Source organism: Physcomitrium patens, chromosome 23 (genome assembly GCF_059467195.1).
Source record: "Physcomitrium patens ecotype Gransden chromosome 23, ASM5946719v1, whole genome shotgun sequence".
Lineage (NCBI taxonomy): Eukaryota > Viridiplantae > Streptophyta > Bryopsida > Funariales > Funariaceae > Physcomitrium > Physcomitrium patens.
In genome coordinates, this window is record NC_143432.1 from 7,986,059 (window position 1) to 8,008,134 (window position 22,076).

The 22,076-nt window shown below is 36.3% G+C and overlaps 3 protein-coding genes across 3 annotated transcripts; all 3 read right to left on the bottom strand.

Annotated features, from left to right (window-relative positions):
* Positions 1 to 368: 368 nt before the first annotated feature.
* LOC112276234 (uncharacterized) lies at positions 369 to 6,063 on the bottom strand. The gene is made up of 3 exons (XM_024507363.2): positions 5,977 to 6,063; positions 1,127 to 1,915; positions 369 to 905 (listed from the first exon to the last, which is right to left on the bottom strand). The coding sequence occupies exons 1-3, from the start codon at positions 6,061 to 6,063 to the stop codon at positions 651 to 653; spliced, it is 1,131 nt and encodes a 376-aa protein (XP_024363131.2). The 3' UTR covers positions 369 to 650.
* Positions 5,824 to 8,745, bottom strand: LOC112275713 (EPIDERMAL PATTERNING FACTOR-like protein 5). Its single transcript, XM_024506316.3, has 3 exons — positions 7,193 to 8,745; positions 6,685 to 6,785; positions 5,824 to 6,547 (listed from the first exon to the last, which is right to left on the bottom strand). The coding sequence occupies exons 1-3, from the start codon at positions 7,281 to 7,283 to the stop codon at positions 6,284 to 6,286; spliced, it is 456 nt and encodes a 151-aa protein (XP_024362084.1). The 5' UTR covers positions 7,284 to 8,745; the 3' UTR covers positions 5,824 to 6,283.
* Positions 8,746 to 12,488: 3,743 nt separating this feature from the next.
* LOC112276129 (3-phosphoshikimate 1-carboxyvinyltransferase 2) lies at positions 12,489 to 16,397 on the bottom strand. The gene is made up of 8 exons (XM_024507175.3): positions 15,559 to 16,397; positions 15,113 to 15,366; positions 14,853 to 15,009; positions 14,495 to 14,709; positions 14,242 to 14,359; positions 13,723 to 13,933; positions 13,522 to 13,583; positions 12,489 to 13,095 (listed from the first exon to the last, which is right to left on the bottom strand). Exons 1-8 carry the CDS (start codon positions 15,931 to 15,933, stop codon positions 12,877 to 12,879), a joined length of 1,611 nt encoding a protein of 536 aa, XP_024362943.1. The 5' UTR covers positions 15,934 to 16,397; the 3' UTR covers positions 12,489 to 12,876.
* Between the last annotated feature and the right edge of the window lie 5,679 nt (positions 16,398 to 22,076).

The window sequence follows — 22,076 nt, forward strand, 5'->3', positions numbered from 1 at the left end:
GGAGAGATTGCTGTCACCAAGTGCTGCACAAAACGGTCCCCCAAATTCCAAGTCAAGTTAGAGCTGCTACTGGATCGGGTCCAGTTCAGCAAGGCAAGAGAAAAGGATCTCGGCAATCAAGGGGAACGCCATGATCTCAGGCATGATAACGGGTGATGCTATTGACATACGCGACACTCTCCGCAGAACCCCAAGTCATTTATAAATTGAGCTTCATGAATGAATAACTTCATATGTGTAAAATGTGTACAAAAATCCATGACCCGGTTCAAAAATAAAATCATTCATCTTCTGCGTGACACTTTCAAGAGTTCACATTACTCAAGTAGGATAAAATGCACTCCAAACCTAAAGCCGCTTCAAAGAGGTGAAGAAAACATGTAAATAAAAACTTATGAACCCGCAAAGGTGGTCCGATGTTGAGTTATTGTGGGATAAGGTGCAAGAGCTTAAACGTCAACATTCTACCATAAGAACCAAGAATTGTGCGTGGGCATAATAATCGATGCTCGATACTCGCAAGAAAACATATTTTACAAGCAACAGCAAAACTAGCGAAGACTGTGAAGCAGCCGCAATCAGCTCCCGAAACACAAGAATTCCATGGGAACTGAAAGGATGTAAAGATTCTAATTCGGCTGTTAAGTGGTCTACTCAGCTTTACCCAGCGCCATCATAAACTCTCCTTCACACACCAATTCGCCACCTACAAAGGCTTGGCCCTCCATCTTTGCGACACCGAACCTCTTGTTCAGTTTGGTAAGCTTCATCTTCATCAGTAGGGTGTCACCCGCAATGACTGGCTTCCGGAAGCGCACTTTGTCCACTCCAGCGAAGAAGAAAGTCTCCTTTGAGCCCCCCACATCAGGTTGCAACATCACGATACCTCCTACTTGCGCCATAGCCTATACTCACAAGCATAATGATTTCATTAGCAAATGGTCTCGGCACCATTGGCTGCGATCCTAACACAACCAGGATATCAGCAGCCCTGCACATGGTTCAACAACACAACATAGTCGAGAAGGCAATAGAAGCGCCAACGTTGCCACACATTGACATAACCCATTGGCATTGCGTTTCACACCCACATGAAAATCAGCAAACATTTGCAAAGGCGTCTTACCTCAACCATAAGCACACCGGGCATGATGGGCCGCTGGGGGAAGTGGCCCGGGAAGAAATTGTCATTGATAGTCACATTCTTAATGGCAACAGCCGACTGCCCAGGATTGTACTCAATCACCCGGTCCACCAACAGGAACGGGAACCTATGCGGCAAGATGTCCATGATCTGATTGATGTCCAACACGGCGGGGAATGCAGGGTACCTCTTCTCGATTGGAACTTCTACTTCCACCTCCTTGGATGATGCAGGGGTGGAAGTGGGGACCTCTTCTGCCGCTGAGGGGGTCCTCGTGGTCGTGGTCGAATTCCCATCCACGGCTCTGACCACCGACAAGCTCCGCCTCGGGAAACACGCATTGGTGCCAACGCTCCGCAACGCCACGAGATTCCGCCCACCCACATTTCCCCCACAGAACGATGCCTTCGACGCGGAAACTACCGACGACAACGACGAGGACGATGACCCAGTGGCGCACCGCAGGGGTTCCATAGCTAGAGCTGTACAGAGTGCTCCCGCGTTCAAAACAGCTGATAACAGCGCTGCGGACCTTGCGAAATGGGTGATCTCGAAATACACACACACACACACACACACAATCTTTGCGGAGAAATCGAAAGCGAAGCGAAAACGCAGAAGTGACTCAGGATTGCGGAGACAACGGCAGGTGTCAGCGAGACATTCCTCTTGAGGACGGGGGATCCGGAACCAGGCCACACAGCTCGCGCCAAGGTGTGAAGACAACGGAAGGGGTTTCAAAAGGATGGGGGCGGAGTCCCCAATGCCTCGCTGAATTATTCATCCATCTGTGGCTCCCCGTTTCGATGAAAGTGTGAGTGGGGGGCCACGTCATGTGTGCGACCCGGAGTGCGTACGTGTCACAGTGGGTCCGTTTCACACCGCCCCCGCGTGGTCGCACTTCATTCGTTGGCTCTCACTCCGTTCTAACGGACGTTATCACAAACTTGAGCCATGAGGATGTGTTTTTATTACAAAAATGGAGGTGAATAAAAACCCAATAAAAAAACTAATTAGTTCATGGGTAAATTTAATCTATTATTTATTTATAATGTTTTGGTATTATATATAGGGTATTTTCAATGCCACCACAATTTTTATTATTGCCAATACAACCCTTTATCCACTACATGTTACCTTTGTTCAATGCTTTTTAACCCAATCAAATTTTCTTTCTTCACTATCTTTCAAAGTATTTTATTGAAAAATTATTTTGATTCGAATGAAAAAAAAAAACTAAAAAAACATGTCAAATGGATAGCAAGTTGTGGTGTCATTAGCAATGCCTTACATTTATTTCTACAATTATATTCATTTAAAAAAAATCAAATACTCAAATAAAATCTTGTAGTGAAATTTATAGTTTATAATATCTTATTATGTATGTATGTATGTATGTATAATTATATTTATAAAATAATAGTCTTTTTTTAAATATTAAAGTATTCCAAAAACATAATTTTTAAAAGTAGTTGGCAAAGGGTGGTGGTAAATGGTAGAGTTGTAACTTTGTCAAGTATATTACATTAATGAGTTAACATGCTCTATTCTTCCTCCCAAAAGTCACCAACTAATTGATGTGTTTGTTTTTTTAAAAACAAAAATTTATTTAACTATACAAAGTTTATAGGCCTACTTGACCTAAATTTATTAATTATACTTATTGCACTTATCAAATTATTTATTTTATAAATAAAAAAATCTTAAAATATAAATTCGATAATTAATTAAATTAATTGTATACTTTAGCAATAAGTATATATATTTTTATACATATATTTATATATACGAAATTTATTTTTAAAATTAATTTAAATAGAAGTTTTAGAAATATTTAAAATTAAATTTTAAACAAATTCAGAAATTTTGAGTCTTAATTAATGTGAAATTATTTTTGAAGTTTAATACTGTACCAAATGAACAAGTGGAATCTCAAAACAATGTTTGAAATCTGTACAAATAATTACAATTACACAAAAATATGTGATGAATATATATATATATATATATATATATCAATATCACTATATGATGGTGTTACATTATAAGCATACTTAATAAACTAAAAATCTCCATGATTGCCAATCTCCATAATTAAAACCTATCCCTATTATCTTTGCAAGTATAAAAGGCAATAAGTTGGAAAAATTATAAAGAAAATTTGTATATAAAAATTAAATGAGTTTTCTTAAAAAATAAAAAAATTCTTGCCTTTTCTGTACTTAAGTTTTTAAATTGAGCTATGACATAGGTAACAAAGGTGTTATATTTAATAATCTTTATTGATTACATGCTATATAACATATATAAATATTTTAAATATTATTTCTCATTAAATTAAAAAAACTAAAATTTAAAGATAAATATAGATTAGATTGAAAAAAAATCTTACCTTTTTTGTAAAAACATATAATTTAATTATGGATATAGTATTGTAATTATATTTATAAAAAAGTAGTTTTGATACTTTTAGCTAATTAATTAATTATGAAAAAATATTAAATTACTGAAAGAATTAGATAATTACATACTTAGAATAAAACATATAATTTTAAAATAAATATAACCAATTTATTATAAGTAAGAATTGAAAATTATTAAGTAGATGATTTTAACATCAGTTTTGCTTGATTAAGAAGTATTGAAGGAAAATAGAGGAGCTATAAATACAAGATCTATTATGCATTATTTATAAGATTATTTTTGGTAAAAAAAAGTTTAAGATTGTGACACAAGTTTTATTTCATAAATTTTATCTTGGTTGCATTCATGATGATATTTAAATTTGAGGATTTTTTGGTAATTTAAATATAAACATGTTGAAATATATCATAAACATATCATAAGTGTGTCATAACTTTATTTTTATTTTTCTTCTTCTCCTTTCTTGTGTGGTTATTTGATATTCTACTAGTTTTGTCAAAAAAACTACAAATTAAATATAAAAAGATAACATCATATCTTCAAGAGTTCAAATTCTTGACAATTTTTGTGCACAACCCTTCTTCTTCTTCTTCTTCTTCTTCTTTCTTTTTTATTTTTTTTTATTTTTAAGTTTAGTAAATTAAATGGTAAACCTTCAAAGCTGGCTTTTAAGCAGACAATAAGCAAACCTCTACGAGGTACTTCATCTTATTCTTCTCCCAAGTTTTCTGTAGATCTGTGAATAGAGCAACAAAAGAGTGATGAAGAGCAACATGGTTGCAAAATCTTATGAGGGTTTATCCAAACATATGCTGCAGCAGCCCATGTATGTCATTGCCATGCTCTGGTGCTGCTCAGATTAACCCTCTCAAAAACAATGCATCCATCTCTTCAGCTCTCTCTACTCTCACTACCCTTCCTTTGTGCACCATTTTCACACTATTTCAGACACAAAGAAGAAGACTTATTTCAGATTCCTACAACTTAATTTTCTGGAAGGAAGGAAGAAAGGATAATGCATTTATTTCTATTTCTATTATTATTAGTATCATTGTTGTATGAGCATTACTCAGAGGAGAGCTGCTGGGGGTGCAGAGCATTATCTTTCCTCAGATTCATATGCTGAGCAGAGGAGTGGACCCAAGCATTTCTGAAGAGTTTCCATGAGGATAACATTTTATTGGCCTTGGTTACCTCAACCATGGCAGAACTTCATGGGTGGTCCTCTTCAATAAATAAATCAGAGCTCAAGGTAACCAAATTAATAAATAAATAAACACAATCTGAAGAATGGATATATGTGCTTTGTTTGTTTGTTTTGCTTGTGTAATTGCTCAGTACATGTAACTTTGTTGCATGGTCTGGTGAGTGTGTGTGTTTTGTACATATCAGACTTCCAAGGCAGTCAGAGACTGTCCAACTGTGCAAGCTCATATACCCTCATTGATGTGGAGGATTCACCCACTGTTCTTTTTGCCTGTTTTCATACAGTCAGACTGAGTGGAGAAGAAGCGCCACTTGTTTTGCTTCCTCCGCCGCCATGGCGAAGAGTAGTACCACAGGACGCTTCAATGCTGCAGCTCAAATAAATGAGTCTGATGAAGGTCCACAGTCAGAAAAGTGCAGGACCCATCTCTAGTCACAGAAACAAACATACAGTTTCAGTTCACACAAAGTTGCAGTTTCATTTCTAGCTCTTCACTGTCTACAGCTCTGCAGACTTGTGTGAATGTGCAATTTAGGGCTTGTTTAAATGATAACTATTTTATTTTATTTTTTAGGCTCTAATGCCATTGGATCTAATTGACATTTGGGTGTTTTAGATGGGTCGCTATTCACTTGTGAAAGGGAAGTTTTAGAGAATCCAATTCTGGTCATCTGTTCTGATACACATGGGGCCTACATTCTGTAAGTCACTATTCACATATATGTTTAAATTAAGGTGCTGTTGTGATTGGACTGGGGTGTTGGGATTATGTGTCGTTGCTGTAATGAATTGTCTAAGTAAAACCTTTTCTCCACTCTCCATAACTTGCTCATGCCCAACTCTGCCGTTCACAATACACACACCCATTTCATGCAGGTCTGCATGTACAACTCCCCTGCTGGTGATTCTAGTCAATCTGTCATGGTAATCGGACAAACAAAGGGGTAATCTAGACTTTACTTTTTTCTTTTTTCTTTTTTTTTTAAATTTTAAAATAGTAGTCGTACATATCTTTTATGGTACCACTTCGACAGTTGTTACTTTCAAGTTAACAGAAGTCATGGTAGCTGATTTATTCAGACCAAGTTTGACATGAAATGTGGGACTCTTTGTCCCGGGCAAAAAAAGGGCAGCTTAATGCCGCTTCACTAACAAGCACCTGCATTGGATATTGTTTTGTTTTTGTTTTTTTGCTACTTACTGCACTATTTTCACCACTCAACGCTGAAAGGAAGCTTCTATCTCCACCGTGAAGTTTCCTGGTCGCCAAATCCTCACTACCACCCATTTTGAGTTTCCAACCGTGTGAAATCAGCTCTAATTTACTCCAATTTTAACGATCTGAAGAAGAAATTACCTGTTAATTGGGTTATAAACACATTGCGTAACCTCGCAAAGCTTACATTTGTTGTAATGGATAATGAACTCTAGACGAAGAGCCTTCAGTCTGAGGATAACTAGTAGAGGATGTGATATATATATATATATATATATATATTTATACATGGTTATGGGATGTAGTATCGGTCGCCGCACTGACATCGCCATACCTCCGGGTAGTACTCAGTCTGTGATATCATGCTGTGCGGACTGCCAATGGCTACGTGCACTGGCTTGCAGGGCGTGCACGTTCCGCACTGGAATCGGCAAGTTGGTGGAGATGAGCCCACCAGCCCTCTCCTCCTGCTGATTCCACCACCAAACTCTTTAATCTGGAAATGACCAAAAATCGTGTCCTCTTCCTGTCGAGGTGCTCCTCTTCGATCTAGACTCTGGAGAAACCCACAATGGACGTCGGTAATGATGGACTCACCGGGACTTACAAGGTGCTCTAGATGGGATTACAAAATGATGGACTCACCGGAACTTACAAGGTGCTCTAGATGGGATTACAAAATGATGGACTCACCGGAACTTCGATGCCTCGAGATGTCTTCTCAACGTCAGCGGAGGGAGATGCCAATGTCCGCTCCAGATATGAGATTGTTTCTACCGGAGGATCAGTCACTCCTGTCTCAGTTTGCATTCAATTAATCAGTTACATTCTGGGGACACTAGTCAGGTTCTCCAATTAGATACAATCCACTATTTCACCCGCTTCTTTGCTACTTCAGACCGGCATGCCTAACTTCACTACAGGACTTTCACATGAACTTCATTCAATGATGTCGACGCAGCTCCCCTGCCGAAAAAATAATAATAATAAAAATGACGAAACGAACTGTCAATCTCTCAGAGAAAGGTCTAGCATTCCAGTAACTCGCGGAAGAAAATAATTGAGTACTCACGCCATCATGATTCCACGGTACACTAGAATTTTCAGTCCTCTTCATTGTGGTGGGGTAACGCATTGGGTAAAAACAGCAGCATTCAAAAAATTTCGGTTTCTCAATGCTTCCAAAAATTGAATGGATTACCAGCAGGGCCAACTCGAGCAAACGCTGAAGTAGGAAGTAGAATCAAAATGGCTAAGCTCCCCATCCAGAAATCTACCATGGCTGGGGTCATGTTGTACTACTCAAGCCTTCCTCCGTTGCCTGTCCAACTTGATCTCTCACATCTCCCACTGGCACCGTTTTCGACAAATTTCGACCTTGGTCCAGTCACTGCTCAAGTGAATTCGCAGGCCGGTGACGCAGTCAGTGTCCTGCCTAGCTGAAGGGAATGTCAAAGTGACTATGAAGAAGCGTCGTTGTAGAGATTGACGAGATTAAACTAAACTGGTTAGCTGCGCAGTAATCCTCAAGAGAGCATCTTACAGTTAGCCTCACTAAGCTAAGCCTATAGCAGTTCCCGCATTTGTTCACAGACAGGGAATGTAAGTACAGCCTTAAGAATTCTAACAGTGAGAAATGGGTGCACCCTGACGGCCTTCAATCCACGTTGTGGATGCATCCGCATCTTGAACAGTTGTAGCTGATAGCTACAACGACCGTAGTCCCGGAGGCGGGTGGAACTGGAAGCTACGAGAGTTCCACAATCAAACCGCCTACTCTCAATTCGGAATGAACACAAAATAAAACAACACAACGATGAAGGGTCGCTGCAGCTCACTCCTGATCTCCCCACACCGTGGATTCAAGCACACCACGGGCTCTTTCACAGCATCAGCAACTGCGGGCTAGCTAGCAGAGTATCAACACCCGCATTACCGACAGCTAAATTGGCCAACAGGGCCACTGCAATGGGAGACGATACGCAATCCTTCACTGATTCTGGTTCATTGAGATGACCAGCCAATCAACCAACATAGCGAGAAGCCTGGGCTTGTCTGTGCGAGGTAGTTGCTGGTCTTTCCTGCACACTCGCGCAATCGACCCCTGGAATTAAGTGATCCAGAGTAGTTGGGTGGGGTGGGTTAAGTGAGCACCATCATCTAGCATTGACGGACTCACTCACTCACTCACTCACTCTCTCCCTCCTTCCCTCTCTCGAATGGCTGTGCTACCATGGGGGGTGCTACACGGGCAGTGCCATGGTCTCGAAAACGGCGTTGCAGTAGCAGCAGGAGGAGGGTGGGCGAGTGGCCAGGCAGGTGGCACGCACCACAAGGAGGAGCAGCAAGCATCTAGAATAAAATAAAGAGAAAAAGGGGGTGGAAGGGGAAGGGAAGGGAAGATGCAGCTGGTCTGCTGCTCTAGCGCACCGCCGACCTCCCCCTGGTCACCGCAGCATCAGACACACACTCTTTTTCCCTTCCCCTTCCCTTCCCCCTTTCCCTGGTCTCATCTGGTCTAGTCTGCTCTGCTCTATATTTCATAACATTTTACCACCCCCAACTAACCCACTGCAGCACCACCATCACCACCAGGACCATGACATGCTGCTGCAGCAGCAGCAGCTCATCTTCTTGCTCTTGTTCCTACTCTATCTCTATCTCTCTCTCTCTCACTCCAGCTGCTGCTGCTGCTGCAACTGTACAGTGTGTTGCAATATGTGACAAACCACAACATTCATCATCCTCTGGGAATGTGAAGATCATCTGTGGCCAAGGCGTGGACCCTTGTGAATCCTGGATGATGATGATGCTGCTAAAGTGTAGAGGAAGAATGAAGAAGATGAAGTATATGAATACGGGTGCTGGGATTTGGCTTTGCCTTGCTCTCTCTCTCTCTCTCCCTTCCTTCCTTGAACCCACTTCATAAACCCCTGCCCTCATTTCTATTCCATGAACTAACTCCCTCTCTCCCTCTCCGCCTTCTTTTTCCCATTCTGAGCACATCCTTGTGTGTCCATGTGGAGAAATGCACACTTCTGATCCTGCTTTCGCTTTCTCTCTTACCACAGGATTCAATCTTGTGCGCCTTAGTGGAGTGGTTTAGTGAGGCTGGTTGGAGGAGGGCTCTTATGGGGTCAAGGGAAATTGCACTTATGGTCTATGTTTAATTGGAATCTCTGATGCCATTTGCAAATGCTTGCACTATGTCCTAATTCTGTAATTTGAACCCAACTCGGATTTGGCTTTTGATTGTTAATTGTAGATTTTCTGGTGGGATCTATTCAGATTTGTTTCATATTATAGAAAGGAGTTTGATTTAGCATTTGTCAGTATGACAATATTAATGAGGTTGTACTTTGTTGGAGGTGATTTATTTGAATTTGATCAAGTGGACAATGTAGCTTAGTAATGTATATATATAATTTAATTGTGATGTTTTACATACCACTATGATAGTTTAGTGTGTGTTTTAATATTGTAACTAATTTACAAAAACACTTTTGAAAATGATCATTCTTCATTAATGAACAGATGTAATATATATATATATATATATATGAATGTGAATGTACTCTATTAAAGTCATGAAATAGATTTACCTGCATGAGTGATGTTATGTAGAACCCCCAGCCATAGCCACTAGATAAACATGGATGACTTAAAACCATCAATTTATATATTTTTCTGTTTTAAAGTAAGAACAGTGTCAAATATTGTATTTTCAGATTGACTTCATTGTTATGTTCTTTGTAAAGAATACCTTTGAACATTACTACATTTTAAAAAATAATGATACTTGCAACAACCATATCTATATATATATATATATATATATACACACATAGATAGATAGATAGATAGATAGATAGATACACACAGTTAACAAAGTATTGGAATAATACTGAAATAATACAATACAATCTGACCTGTAATGAAACCATCTATAAGAAAAAGTATTTCTGAGGCTAAGATTTTGATGTCTTTATTCATTTATACCATAAAATATAAACATAGATGTTTATCAAATTAAAGTAGAACCATGTGATTTTTAACACTAACAGAAAATTGATTCATTTTTAATTCAGTTAAATTCCAAGAATATTTACTAAAAATTGAAAAAAATAAATAAATTATTATTGAACCGAATTATTGTATATGTTTATTATATTCTTAATACAATAAAAACTAAACAATTTTCTCAGCTAAATCCTAAAATCAAAAGTTAAAACTTTAAAATATGAAAAAAGAAAAAAGAAAAAAGAAAATGAGGTATAAATCTTCACAAAAACCAATACATAATCAAATGAATTGATGATTTGGTCAATTTTTTTTAAAAAAATTATAGATAACAGTCTGTAGTTAATTTAATCATAGATATCAATTTTTGAATGATTTAAAAAATAAAAAAAATAAAAAAAAATACACTAGTTTCTTAGAAAATAATATGTAAATAATTAAGAATGCAGATTTATTCTAATTTCTTTTAACCTTGAGATCATTTGATTACATATTTGTAAAAAAATTAAAATTTTGAGGATAAATTCAGGATGTATACTTTAAGAACAATTCTTTTTCAAATTGGTAGCATAATTGCCATTCATTATTAGTTGATTTGAATCACATAAACCAAGATTAGTATTTTTAAACATAACACTTTTAACATCAAGGAGAAAAATTAGTTCTATAAATTCATAATTTTATTTCAAGTATAAATTTTTGATTGATATATTGCTTTTATATGATTATACTACATATTAATTTGAAATATATATAGTTGAAGAAAATAAACAAAATGTAAATTTTTCAATAATATAAACACAAATTTACACATACCAATACTAAAACCAAAAACTACACAATCATGTTGTTGGCAAGTACAGACAAGTAGGTGTAAAGCAATTATAGAAAAAAATCTTTTTACATAAGGCCATAGCAATGGACAACAATCCTTCAAATAGCAAAAAGCAATGGACATACAATCACCATCTCCTCATCTTCTTTGAGCCTTAGAATATTAAAAAAGACACCCATATCATTATCCTTCATGCCCTTTTCTTTATGCATTTCCGTATATTTGAGTGGCTCCATCAGTCTATTGACTACTTCCAAGATTCCAATATCAATATTGTCTATCCATGTGTAAAATATGACCTCTCAAATGCTTCAAGTATACTTCTTGGTACAAGTTCATAAAGTTTTTAGCTCTATTCACATGGTACTTTTTTAATTTATGACTTTGTTTTACTGAAAAATCTTGTACAAAATTTGCTCTTAGATAAAAATAATTGTTATTTTTATTATTATCATTATTATTATTCTAGTATTGAGTATTGTCTAGTATGCCAAATAGAGCATCAAAACACATGCACCATTCAATAAACAAAACTCATGTTTTGCATCAAGATGATCCATGACTTAGATTTAGTAGTCCATTCTACACCCAATTGAAAAAGCATAATGTAACTTAATGTGTGGGAATTGTGCAGGCTTTCTCTCTCTCTCTCTCTCTCTCTCTCTCTCGCTTTCTCATTCTCACATTAGCATCGTCATGTGTGTTTTGTGCTTTTTGTTGATGGAGGGCATGGAAACTGCAGAGGTTTTGCTTTGTGCATTCTGAAGGGAATCCATCCCACTGCCATAACCCCCCCCCCCCTCTGCTCTCTCTCTCTCTGAAATAAATGACTTTTATCTTATGTTCAAAACGTTTGTGTGGAATAAAGTTCCATGATTGTACAAGAATAGTCTTTTTTTGCTTCTTTGCTCTTTATTCTTTTTTTTCTTCTTTTTTTTTAAAAAATATTTTTGGAGGAAATATAGTTTGACTTTGGATACAAAGTGTTGATGGGATAGTTGATTGTAGAACATAAGTGATTTTTTTAATTAATTATTTTTTTAATTTTAATTTATTTTGTGAGAGATTGGGATTTTATGTAGTAAAAGAGGTGCATTAAATTTGGTGCATGTTGTTCCGTTTGATAAAATTAGAGAGATAAGGAGTTTGGTTACTCTCAACTTATTTGCGTGTTTACCTTGATGTGACATCATTTTCAAATATTTGGTACTGTTGTTAGGAAGAAATTTTAATGTTAATTTTGATTCACTTATTTTTACTCAGGTTCGTAAAATAAAGTCCAGCTGGGTTTTTTGTAATAACGGAGCAATCAAAATTGAACATTGAAGACCAGATTCAACGAGAGACTGTTCTCAAGCCTTACCGACTACGCAGCGTTGAGGTTCGGTATCCTTTACCTTCTGGCCAATCGTAAGAGTTTAAGAAAAATACAACAAAGGAGGATCCATGATCTGTAAAATTACGATATGAGAATGTGAATGTAGGTATATATATGTATATTAATATGTATTACCATCAATATGACTTTGAAAATTTCCAAAATGGAGAATATTGATGGATTGATGCAACTTGAAGATAATGAGCAGCCAAAGCCAACTATACGGTAAAAAACTCTTTACAATGCGTCGTACACCAGTACCACTTCACTGAAAAAAACAAGTATAATAATTTGGTTCGTAATACAGAAAAAATAAAAAAATAAAAAAATCGTACCGAACCGCAAGGCCAGAGAATGCAATCAGGCCATCAATATCGAATTGAATAAATTACATAAAATAAGCTGCCTCTAGTTTTAGAAATCTAACTTCCGGATGGATCATGCGGTTACCGCGTGGGTTGGGGTTCTAACTAAAAGGCCAACACCTGAGACTAGTTCCTACGTTAATAATCCTCTTTACTGAAAAGCCCACACTAAAAACGCTGAGTTGTTTATTCAAAGCACCCAAGTAGCTCCAGAAACGATTGATTATACCTTGTAAAAGAGAGTAAAAGCGAAAGGAGAGGAAGAATGTTTTTTTCCTGATAATATATTAATGCTGGCATAGCTTCTCCAACTCCGTGAAATAAGTGGGGAATGTCTTTCGAGTACAACCTGGATCCCTGATTGTAATGGCGGTATCTCCACATGCAGCAAGCGAGAAGGCCATGGCCATACGATGATCATCATACGTGTCTACCTTTGCTGGAGTGATCCTCTTCGGGGGAGTTACTATGCAATAGTCTTGGCCCTCCTCTACCTCAGCTCCCAGCTGCACGTATCATGTTATATCAGTGCAACTAATTGAAACTTGATCTTCAAACAATCACAATCCAATTAAGTACTTCTAGCCTCTTCAAGTGAGGCAACTCCTTGGTAATGGCTTTAGGGTCTCTTAATATGCGACGGCGATCTTTGAAGCAATATAGTTTCCGATCACAACTAAAAAAAGTCCCATTTTCACACAGGTCGCTTCCCTGCCCTAAATGTGGTGAAAATATGATGGGTAGGGTAATTGAGTGAAAAGTTGGTTTTTGAAAACAAAAATGAAACAATGTAAAATAATTAAAATAAAATAAAAAGCACACACACACGTACGTGCCATCCACAATGATGCAGACTCTGAAACGCTACGGTTTACAGCACCCTTAATGATCATGTCAGTAGAACCTGCAGATTTGAAGGTTCAGTACACTACCTTGGTCAGCTCATCAACAATGGCGCGCATGCGCTCTGTCTCCTTGACTCTCCAATTCTCAACTGCAAAGAGGGGATCGATGAGGTCGTAAATACCAAAAGCAACCACGTGTCAAAAACCTCATCTACATCCTATTTTTTTTGGGTGCAAACAACTACCAAGTGAAGGCTTGCCACCAAATAGTAAAGTCCAGAAACGTACCGTCCCGAATTGCCACGGGGCCATCGGCGAAAAGACCCAACACAGCAAGTGTCATCGCCACGTCAGGCATAGCATTCATATCTACGTCGATGGCTTTCAATCTTTTCCCTGTTGTGAAATCTGCAGGTGCCCCCGTAACTGTGACTGTATGATCACCCCATTGGACTGTGGCCCCCATCTTTTCCAATACTTCGGCAAATTTGACGTCTCCCTGGAATTCATCGATCAACCATCAAAACCAAGATAAAATGTTCACGTTGAAACTAATATTAAAATCCAAACCAAAACCAAATCCCTCAATTATTATGGTCAAAAGGCTACTTAAGAGGGAAGTCACAAGACTACGTAGCTTCTAAGTCCGTGCAGTGCTTACAGAAGATCAATGAAAACTAGAGGATAATGTGAAATACTCCTCGTACTAAAAATCAAGACAGCTAGTTTAATGAAAGTAGCGCTGCCGATTGACTCCAATTCCAGGAATAAATAAATAAATAAATAAAAATTACGAAATACACATACCTGAAGACTGGTGGTTCCACAGCCCTCAACAGTAATAGTGCCTCCCGTGACAGCAGCACCAGCTAAGAAATAACTAGCACTCGATGCATCTCCCTCAACGTACGCGCTTCCTGGTGACCTGAAGGAGGGCAACAGAGGCATCCAACATCACCTCAATCTGTACTGCATGAACCAACTACTATTTCAGCGACTTTTTAAGTTGATTATTAACGACAGCTGCTTTGAGGTGCGATGAGAGGATCACCAAACATACTTGTAGGTTTGACCTCCCTTGATTGAAAAACGTTCCCAGCCGTCGTGCCTGTCGACCTTCACTCCAAACCTTTCCATCAGCCGTAAGGTCATGTCGACGTAAGGCACAGAGACCAGCTTGTCAACCATGATAATTTCAACGTCTCCCAGAGCGAGTGGCGCTGCCATTAAAAGCGCAGACAAATACTGGCTGCTCACTTTGCCAGAAAGACGTACCTGCAACGAGACGGAACACTCCGTTCAATACTTTCTTCCAATATGCAACATCACCATCCCTTTTTATTTTATCAGAACGGCCTATAATGATTGTATCCATTACTAAAATAAGCTTCTACTAGTTTGGAGGCCGAAATTTGTACCGTTCCTCCGGGAAGACCGCCCTTAGCGTTGATCAAAACAGGAGGACAATTAGGGTAATCTTCTGTGCAAGTAACATCGGCTCCAAGCTGCTGAAGGCCCATCACCAAATCAACGATGGGTCTTTCTCTCATGCGAGGCACTCCATCCAGCTCATAACTGCAGATTCGCGTCTCAGTCAGCTGTAGGAAAGCAAAATTTTCTTGAACCCATAGTTTTAATTTGTAGACACTAGAAGGAAAGGTAAGAGGAGGATTGATACCTGGCGTTGCCACCCGCTGCTGTCACAGCTGCTGTCAAGGGACGCATCGCAGTTCCAGCATTCCCCAAAAATAACTTCACCACTTGGCCACGCTCTTCTGCGTCACGAGCTACAGGAAATACACCTCCGCTCCCTTTAATTACACACCGATTCTCTGCACGATCCTCATGGATGTCGTAGCCCAACGTCTTGAGCGCCCCAATCATGTAGCGGACATCCTCGCTGTCTAGCAGGTTTTCAACCACAGTCTCTCCCTATAAACAACTAACACAAGCACTCAGGAAATAGGAGACAATAAAACATGCCCCCAATTCTATGAACCATGACAAGAGTAAATACTAAAGAGGGCTGGAAGACGAGGGGCCAAGGAATCAGATTCAAAGGAAAATGTGGCAAAACCACGAATTCCAATAAAATTTAATATTCAAGTGAGCAAAACGGTCTACCTCTGAGAGAGCTGCCAGGAGAAGGGTGCGGTTAGAGAGTGACTTGGATCCTGGAAGCTTAATTTTCCCACTGATCGTTTTAATAGGCTGCAGAGTGATCTCCTCTACACTGGCAGCTTTCTCAGCCACATGAGCTCTTGCGACTCCAGCCTTGAGGAATGCTTTCCTCCCCCACCGATCCTTCTTCTCCACGGCCTTCAGTAGCTCATAAACCCCGCATTTGGACGCCACAGAATTTCTTTGCGGCAGGGCTGTGTGCTTACCAACACAAACCATGTGATTCTCCAACCTCTGATTACTTAGAAGCTCACATCTCGTCCCGAGGGCGCCGGCGCTCCATACCTTGGCCGATGAAGACAATCCAAGCGCCTCCATGGACTGCAGTTCCCGTTCAGGCGCCTCAAATTCTGCACTACAGACGTGCCGCGTGGGAGAGAAACTCCACAATCTGCCGATCTCAAACCCAAACCCAGAATCTACAAACAACACCTCTGAACCCACACTACAAATGCACCCACCACGACGTTCACAATCACGTGAATACCCTAAAACCGAACTGGGTCAATTCAGGCAGCAAAACTACCACCCAAAAGTCTCCAGCACAAAAACCTCTCGATTCCTCCCTCCCTCGCTCGCTCGCTCTCTCTTTCTCCCTTCCCCCACCTCACTCTTCTACCCAATTCCGATCACCCACCATCAATTCGTACAAACCCAACTGCCAAAACTGCGATCTACCCACACCCATCAAAAAACCCACCACATTCTTCACAGACAGGCTCTCACTGTGAAGAATAGAAATTCTCGGCGTCGACGCAACAATACCGAATTGGAAAGTCGCTGCGGTAGACTGTGTGAGCTGACCCGGTGACTCGCTTTTTGAAACCCCATTCACAATACAATCGCTATGGAACACTTATATATCTACATATATCTAAATGAAATTCCTAGATACTCCCGTGAGTGTAGGTCATCAAGTAGATATAAAGAGACGGGCAGAACTCTCTTATTCGAAGGAGATGCTGTGGAGAGTGGAGAACTTCGGGTGAGTGATGGGTCCGACGTGGCACGGGTGTGGGGCCGTGTGGGGTCGGGTTCAGGGGTCAGAAAAGGTGGGCTGGGCATGGGTCCGGAGGTCAACACGAGCGTCCTGCTTTTTGAAAATGAGAGTCAAGGTCTCTCTTCTTTGGTCCTCGGGGTCTCCGCCCCTTTTTTTTGCCTTCTTTTTATTTATATTTTTGTGGAAACGACTTTTTGGAGAATAATGTTTCCAGCACAGAAATGCAACCCCCCCCCCCACACATATTAGTTTCTCTTTCTCTAATAGTAAAGGACCAATTTTGGTCAAATATTTGGACAGTTGTTTTTGGAAGCACCAATTATCAATCGTTGCAAATTGATGAGCATTAGGGTGAGAATGTTTTACGAAATGAAAATAATAATAATAATAATAATAATAATAATATAGGACGTTATTTTGAGGAGTATAACATCAAGACCATGAAATATGTACGGATGTTTGTTAGGACTTTTTTTTATATATATATATTCCTCAACAAAACAAACAAACAAACAAAAATTGCACTTTTCTAAATTGTAGTTGGGTATGATTTGCAGATTTAAAGAAATTTGCAACTTGTAGGAAACTATAGAATTAGCTTGCAAATTTATTATTATTATTATTATTATTATCTTGTACATCACAAAAGAATTATATTGAGGTAGATTATCATCATCAAAAGATAAATAAACATTACAAAAAAATGTCAAGATTACATAATCATTTTGACAAAATGATGAAGCAATCACAGACAAGTTTACACGTCTTTATTATTTTTTTCCATAATCACATTTAAATATTTGATTGTATTAGAATGTATTAGATTTTTACTTTTTCATTTACTTCTTCTTACCTGCATCTTAACATGTACGAATTATGAAGAGATTCTTGCTAATTAACCTGTACTCACAACTGATTTTTGAGTTGCATTGTTTAACTTGTTCATACTATTCAAAAGTGAGAGTTGCATAGGAAAAAAATATTGCAAAAGCAATACGTGACAAGAGGATTTGTACCTAAGTTGTAAATTATTATTATTATTATTACTATTATTTCTAATTGTTATTTAATTATAAATTAATACGTTAATACATCTTCCATTTTTTAACAATGTGAAGGATTTTCTTTTTTCATAAATCTGTGTGTATGCATTCTTAACAAAATTTCATTCATGAAGAAAAAACAAAAACAAAAAACTACAATAAATATACTTACAAATAAAACAAAAAATATCTTTGTTGAAAAAAAGTATCATTAAAATCAATTTGATGATTTTAATATGCTAAAATGACAAAATGAAAAACAAAAAAACAAAAAACAAAAAACAGAGGTTAGTTATTAAACAAAAGATGATAGAATATATTTTACATTGTTTATTATTGGTAATGGCATTATTTTAAGAATATATATATATATATATATATATACACACACACACACACATCCAGGGAATGTTATTGGGGAATGTACAGGCATCTAGTCTGGGGTAAGCTCAGATCACACAGGATCATTAAACCAGAGAATGTAATAATGCTCGGTTTGTTTCAAATTCTAGCTACAATGGCGCAAACAAGGGTTATGATGATTGCCGTGTTGTTCATGTTTGGCCTTGCATCATTGTGTCCCCATGCCTCCGTCCAGTCAAGCAAGACAGACTTGGAAGCGCTGTTTAATTTTAAAGCAAGCATCACCAACTTCTCCCTGACTGCAACCTCGGCGTCCTCTCCATGCTCGTCGGTAGGAATCACTTCCAGCAGTCACAGGTATGGACAGATAGCACCGGCTCCAAAACCAACAAGTGTGCAGAACTGATGCACCTCACGAGGTTCGGCGGATTCCACCACAAGTCCTACACGAGTACGCTCCATCGATTGCACCAGTGGCCAACAACGAGCTCACTGGTACACTTTGAGCCGATGTAGCTCTGTTGGAGAGGACCAACATGGAGCTTCGGCAGCAGCATTGCGAGCTTCAGCACATATACGGGTGAGAGCGCTTTCAACTGGCGGATCTCAGTGTGTTCTCGATGCAGGGCAACAATCTGTCCGGACCCATACCTCCAGTTGCAATTGCGTCCGCCTCACGACTCTTAACCTGGGCAACAATACTCTCTCGGGAAACATTCCTTCGCAGAGTGGGAAACTTGTGAACCTCGACCGCTTCGTTCTCTCCTACAATCAGCTCACTGGACCAATTCCCGCTGGGAGTGCAGCCGATTTTTGCGACCCGACCTTGCTCGAGTCCAGCTTTTTGGACCTCTCCAACAACCGCTTGAATGGGAGCATCCCGACCACTATCGGAGAGTGCGTGTTGTTGGTGGAGCTCTGAGGCTCGAACGATGGAATAAGTTCAGTTTTCTTGGGCTGCCCAGCGAGAGGAATTGGGTCGATTTTGTAAAAGTCAGGGTCGATATATATATATATATATATGTCACATTCTCAGATAGATATATGTATACATGTAAAAATAATTAATCACAGATATTTTGTAGTTTTTAATGCTAAAAATGATTTGTAAGGTAAATTTTTGAGAATCAAATTCTGAGTATTATATTATTAATAAAAAGTATTAATTAATTAAAAATATATTTCTTGAATTCCAATAATTTGTAAATTAGAATAAGTCATATATAAAATTATGTTTTAAAATTATGTGTATTTCTTTGCATATTTGAGATTATTAGGTACTTAATAATTTAGTTTAAATACTAATAAATATGTTTTAAAATTCATATAATTATATATGAATATATATATATATATATATTTCAAATTCAAGTCATTTTTCAAGTATTTTAGATTTTTATTGAAGACAAACAAAAAAGTAATAAAGGATATAAATAATTTTTCTATTGGCAAGAATTATATTCTTATTTTATTGACTAAATTATTAACATAAGGTCGAGGATATAATGTTCAATATAAAAAAATATAAATATAAATGAATAAATAAATCCAAATTTTTTTTGGTAAAATTAGTTTTTTACAAGCAAGAATTTAATCAATTACAAAATTATTTTAATATACATGACTTATAAAACTAAAATTTTATACATACAAAATAAGAAAGTCTTATATAATGTCAATGAACAATTAGAAATACTAATAAATTTAATATGACACATATATTAACCATTTAGACACATGTAATTATTATGAATTTTGATTTTAGTATTAAAAGGTTTTATTTTATTTTATTTTATTTTAGGATTCATGTTGTTCACTTCATTTGAAATTTCTCTTTGGAAAAAAGATGGTACATGATTAAAATATAAAAGTAACAAAAACATCTTTACATGATATGAGCTATTTTAAAGTTGGTTGCACAATGGATATGAAAACAACAAACTAAACTAAATAATAGTTTCTATATTACTATAAATTTTCCATAAATTACAATGTTAGATGTATTAGATGTTAGATGTTGTAATCTTGTAGTAACTATACAAACACAAAATCACAACTACTTCAAGCTTAAATAAAATATCTTCAAATTTCCTATAATTTTTTTCTAATATTTTATAATATTAAATATTATTCAATCTTTTCTTTAATGAGTATGAACTTAGAAAAACTTTTGTTTACTTTATTTCAAAAATCAGTAGAGAAAATTAAAATCTAAGAATTTGAACCATTAACCTCACATGCAAATGACATAGTTTACATAGATTAGAACTTAATTGGTTCAATATTGTTACCTTCAGAATGTCATCATCTTTATTAAAAAGAATTGGTGCTTTCTACATAATTTAATATATTAACAAGTCTATTATTACATCTTTTACACATAATCTTGAGTGCCTCTATGTTGAAGAATATATGTAATGGTATTGCTATTTCATACAAGTTGTCAAGGTTCTCTACATCAAATTCTCTTTAACATATCTAAATTACTAGGATAATTTTAAAATATCTAAAAACATATCTTGTTGTATACACATGATAAATAATATATATATTTATAGTTTTAAAACTTTAATTTTTTTGTACAATAAGATAACTATTTCAAAAGATTGATTTTTTTATTCAAAGTAACACTAATATAAAATTAAGATGAGAGGTTTTCCATTTGACTATATGATTTAGTGCCCTCTATTTTTTATTTATTTTTTCTAATTTGTTCTTTAAAGAGTATTTTTCAATATATATATACATATGTGTAGAAAAGAAATAAAATAAAAATTCATATATTTTTAGTTTTTTATTTTGTTTAAATTATTTTAAATAAAAAATATAATTAAAACATATAATTAAAAAAATCACAACTTTTCAGTTTCACACTCTTACTATCAAAATTTATTTTCATTCTATTTATTTTTATTTTTATTTTTACAAAATTATTTTGAAAAAGTAAATTCAAAAATATTCTATGTCCCTCTCACATAAAATACCAATATCCTTCTTAACTATCTATGAAATTATTGTCCTCGTTGTCTCTAATAAACCACCAAAACAAACATGTTTGAAGTCATCAATTGGATACTACCTCTTAAGTCCATGTTGCATTAAAAATAAAAATAAATAAATTTAAGAATAGAAATCTAAATAAAAATTGAAGTTCTCATGTATATTGCATATTTTGTTATCATAATGCATTTAATTGTTTCTCTAGATTATTATTTTTTTATAAAATAACATATTTTTTTATTTTTCATTTCTTTGAAACTAAAACAAACTATATTATACCATACTTTATTAAAATAAAATTCTAACTATTTATGTAAAACTTATACAATGGAAAATATTAAATCGATCCAATCTTTTAAAAAATAGATCTACTTTTGATGAAAAATATGGTAATCATGATGAATTTAGTTGGTTTTTATTGGTTTTGGATCCAATAGTAGAGAAATGAATCTAAATGTCATTTTTACTTTTTATCATGCTTATGATGGATATGTTGACTTAGTAAAAACTTGGGTCTATTTAACATTCTCTTAAACAATATTCTTAAAAATATTTCATGATTATGTTGGATGTACATATATATATATATATATATATATAACTTAAAATAGTTTATTGTGATATCATATAAAAATCATTACTAATTTTATATTTAAAATTTTATTGAATATTATTCTTATTATAATGATAATAAGAATATTTTTCTGACTTGTAAATTCTAAAATGAACAAAAAAAATAGTTTCAATAACTACATATGTTTATTCTAAATTACTGTATTGTACAAAAATATTGTTTTGTATTTCAATTCATTCAACTAAATGTATATAAATGTAGAATAAAAAATACAATTTAGAAGTATACAAATTACATTTGTTGATGGAAAGATTTTGAACAATTTAAAATATTTTACATCAATCATGTGAATCATAAGCATCACATTAATTATTCCTTCAAAGAAACCACTAGGTAGACACTACCCCTTTATTGTGTGGACACCCCTATGCTATGTTCTCCCACATGCATGCCCTTGCAAAAAATATTTAACTTTGATTTT

Coding starts and splice junctions, on each gene's coding strand:
- LOC112276129 (XM_024507175.3), bottom strand. CDS start 15,933: ATGGAGGCGCTTGGATTGTCTTCATCGGCCAAGGTATGGAGCGCCGGC. Junction 13,934..14,241: donor GTGGAACCACCAGTCTTCAG/GTATGTGTATTT, acceptor GATGAATTCCAG/GGAGACGTCAAATTTGCCGA. Junction 13,584..13,722: donor CCCCGTGGCAATTCGGGACG/GTACGTTTCTGG, acceptor CCCTCTTTGCAG/TTGAGAATTGGAGAGTCAAG.
- LOC112276234 (XM_024507363.2), bottom strand. CDS start 6,063: ATGGGTGGTAGTGAGGATTTGGCGACCAGGAAACTTCACGGTGGAGAT. Junction 1,916..5,976: donor TGAGTGGTGAAAATAGTGCA/GTAAGTAGCAAA, acceptor TGAATAATTCAG/CGAGGCATTGGGGACTCCGC. Junction 906..1,126: donor CCGGTGTGCTTATGGTTGAG/GTAAGACGCCTT, acceptor TTGTGAGTATAG/GCTATGGCGCAAGTAGGAGG.
- LOC112275713 (XM_024506316.3), bottom strand. CDS start 7,283: ATGACCCCAGCCATGGTAGATTTCTGGATGGGGAGCTTAGCCATTTTG. Junction 6,786..7,192: donor TGCTCGAGTTGGCCCTGCTG/GTAATCCATTCA, acceptor AAACTGAGACAG/GAGTGACTGATCCTCCGGTA. Junction 6,548..6,684: donor CTCGAGGCATCGAAGTTCCG/GTGAGTCCATCA, acceptor GGGTTTCTCCAG/AGTCTAGATCGAAGAGGAGC.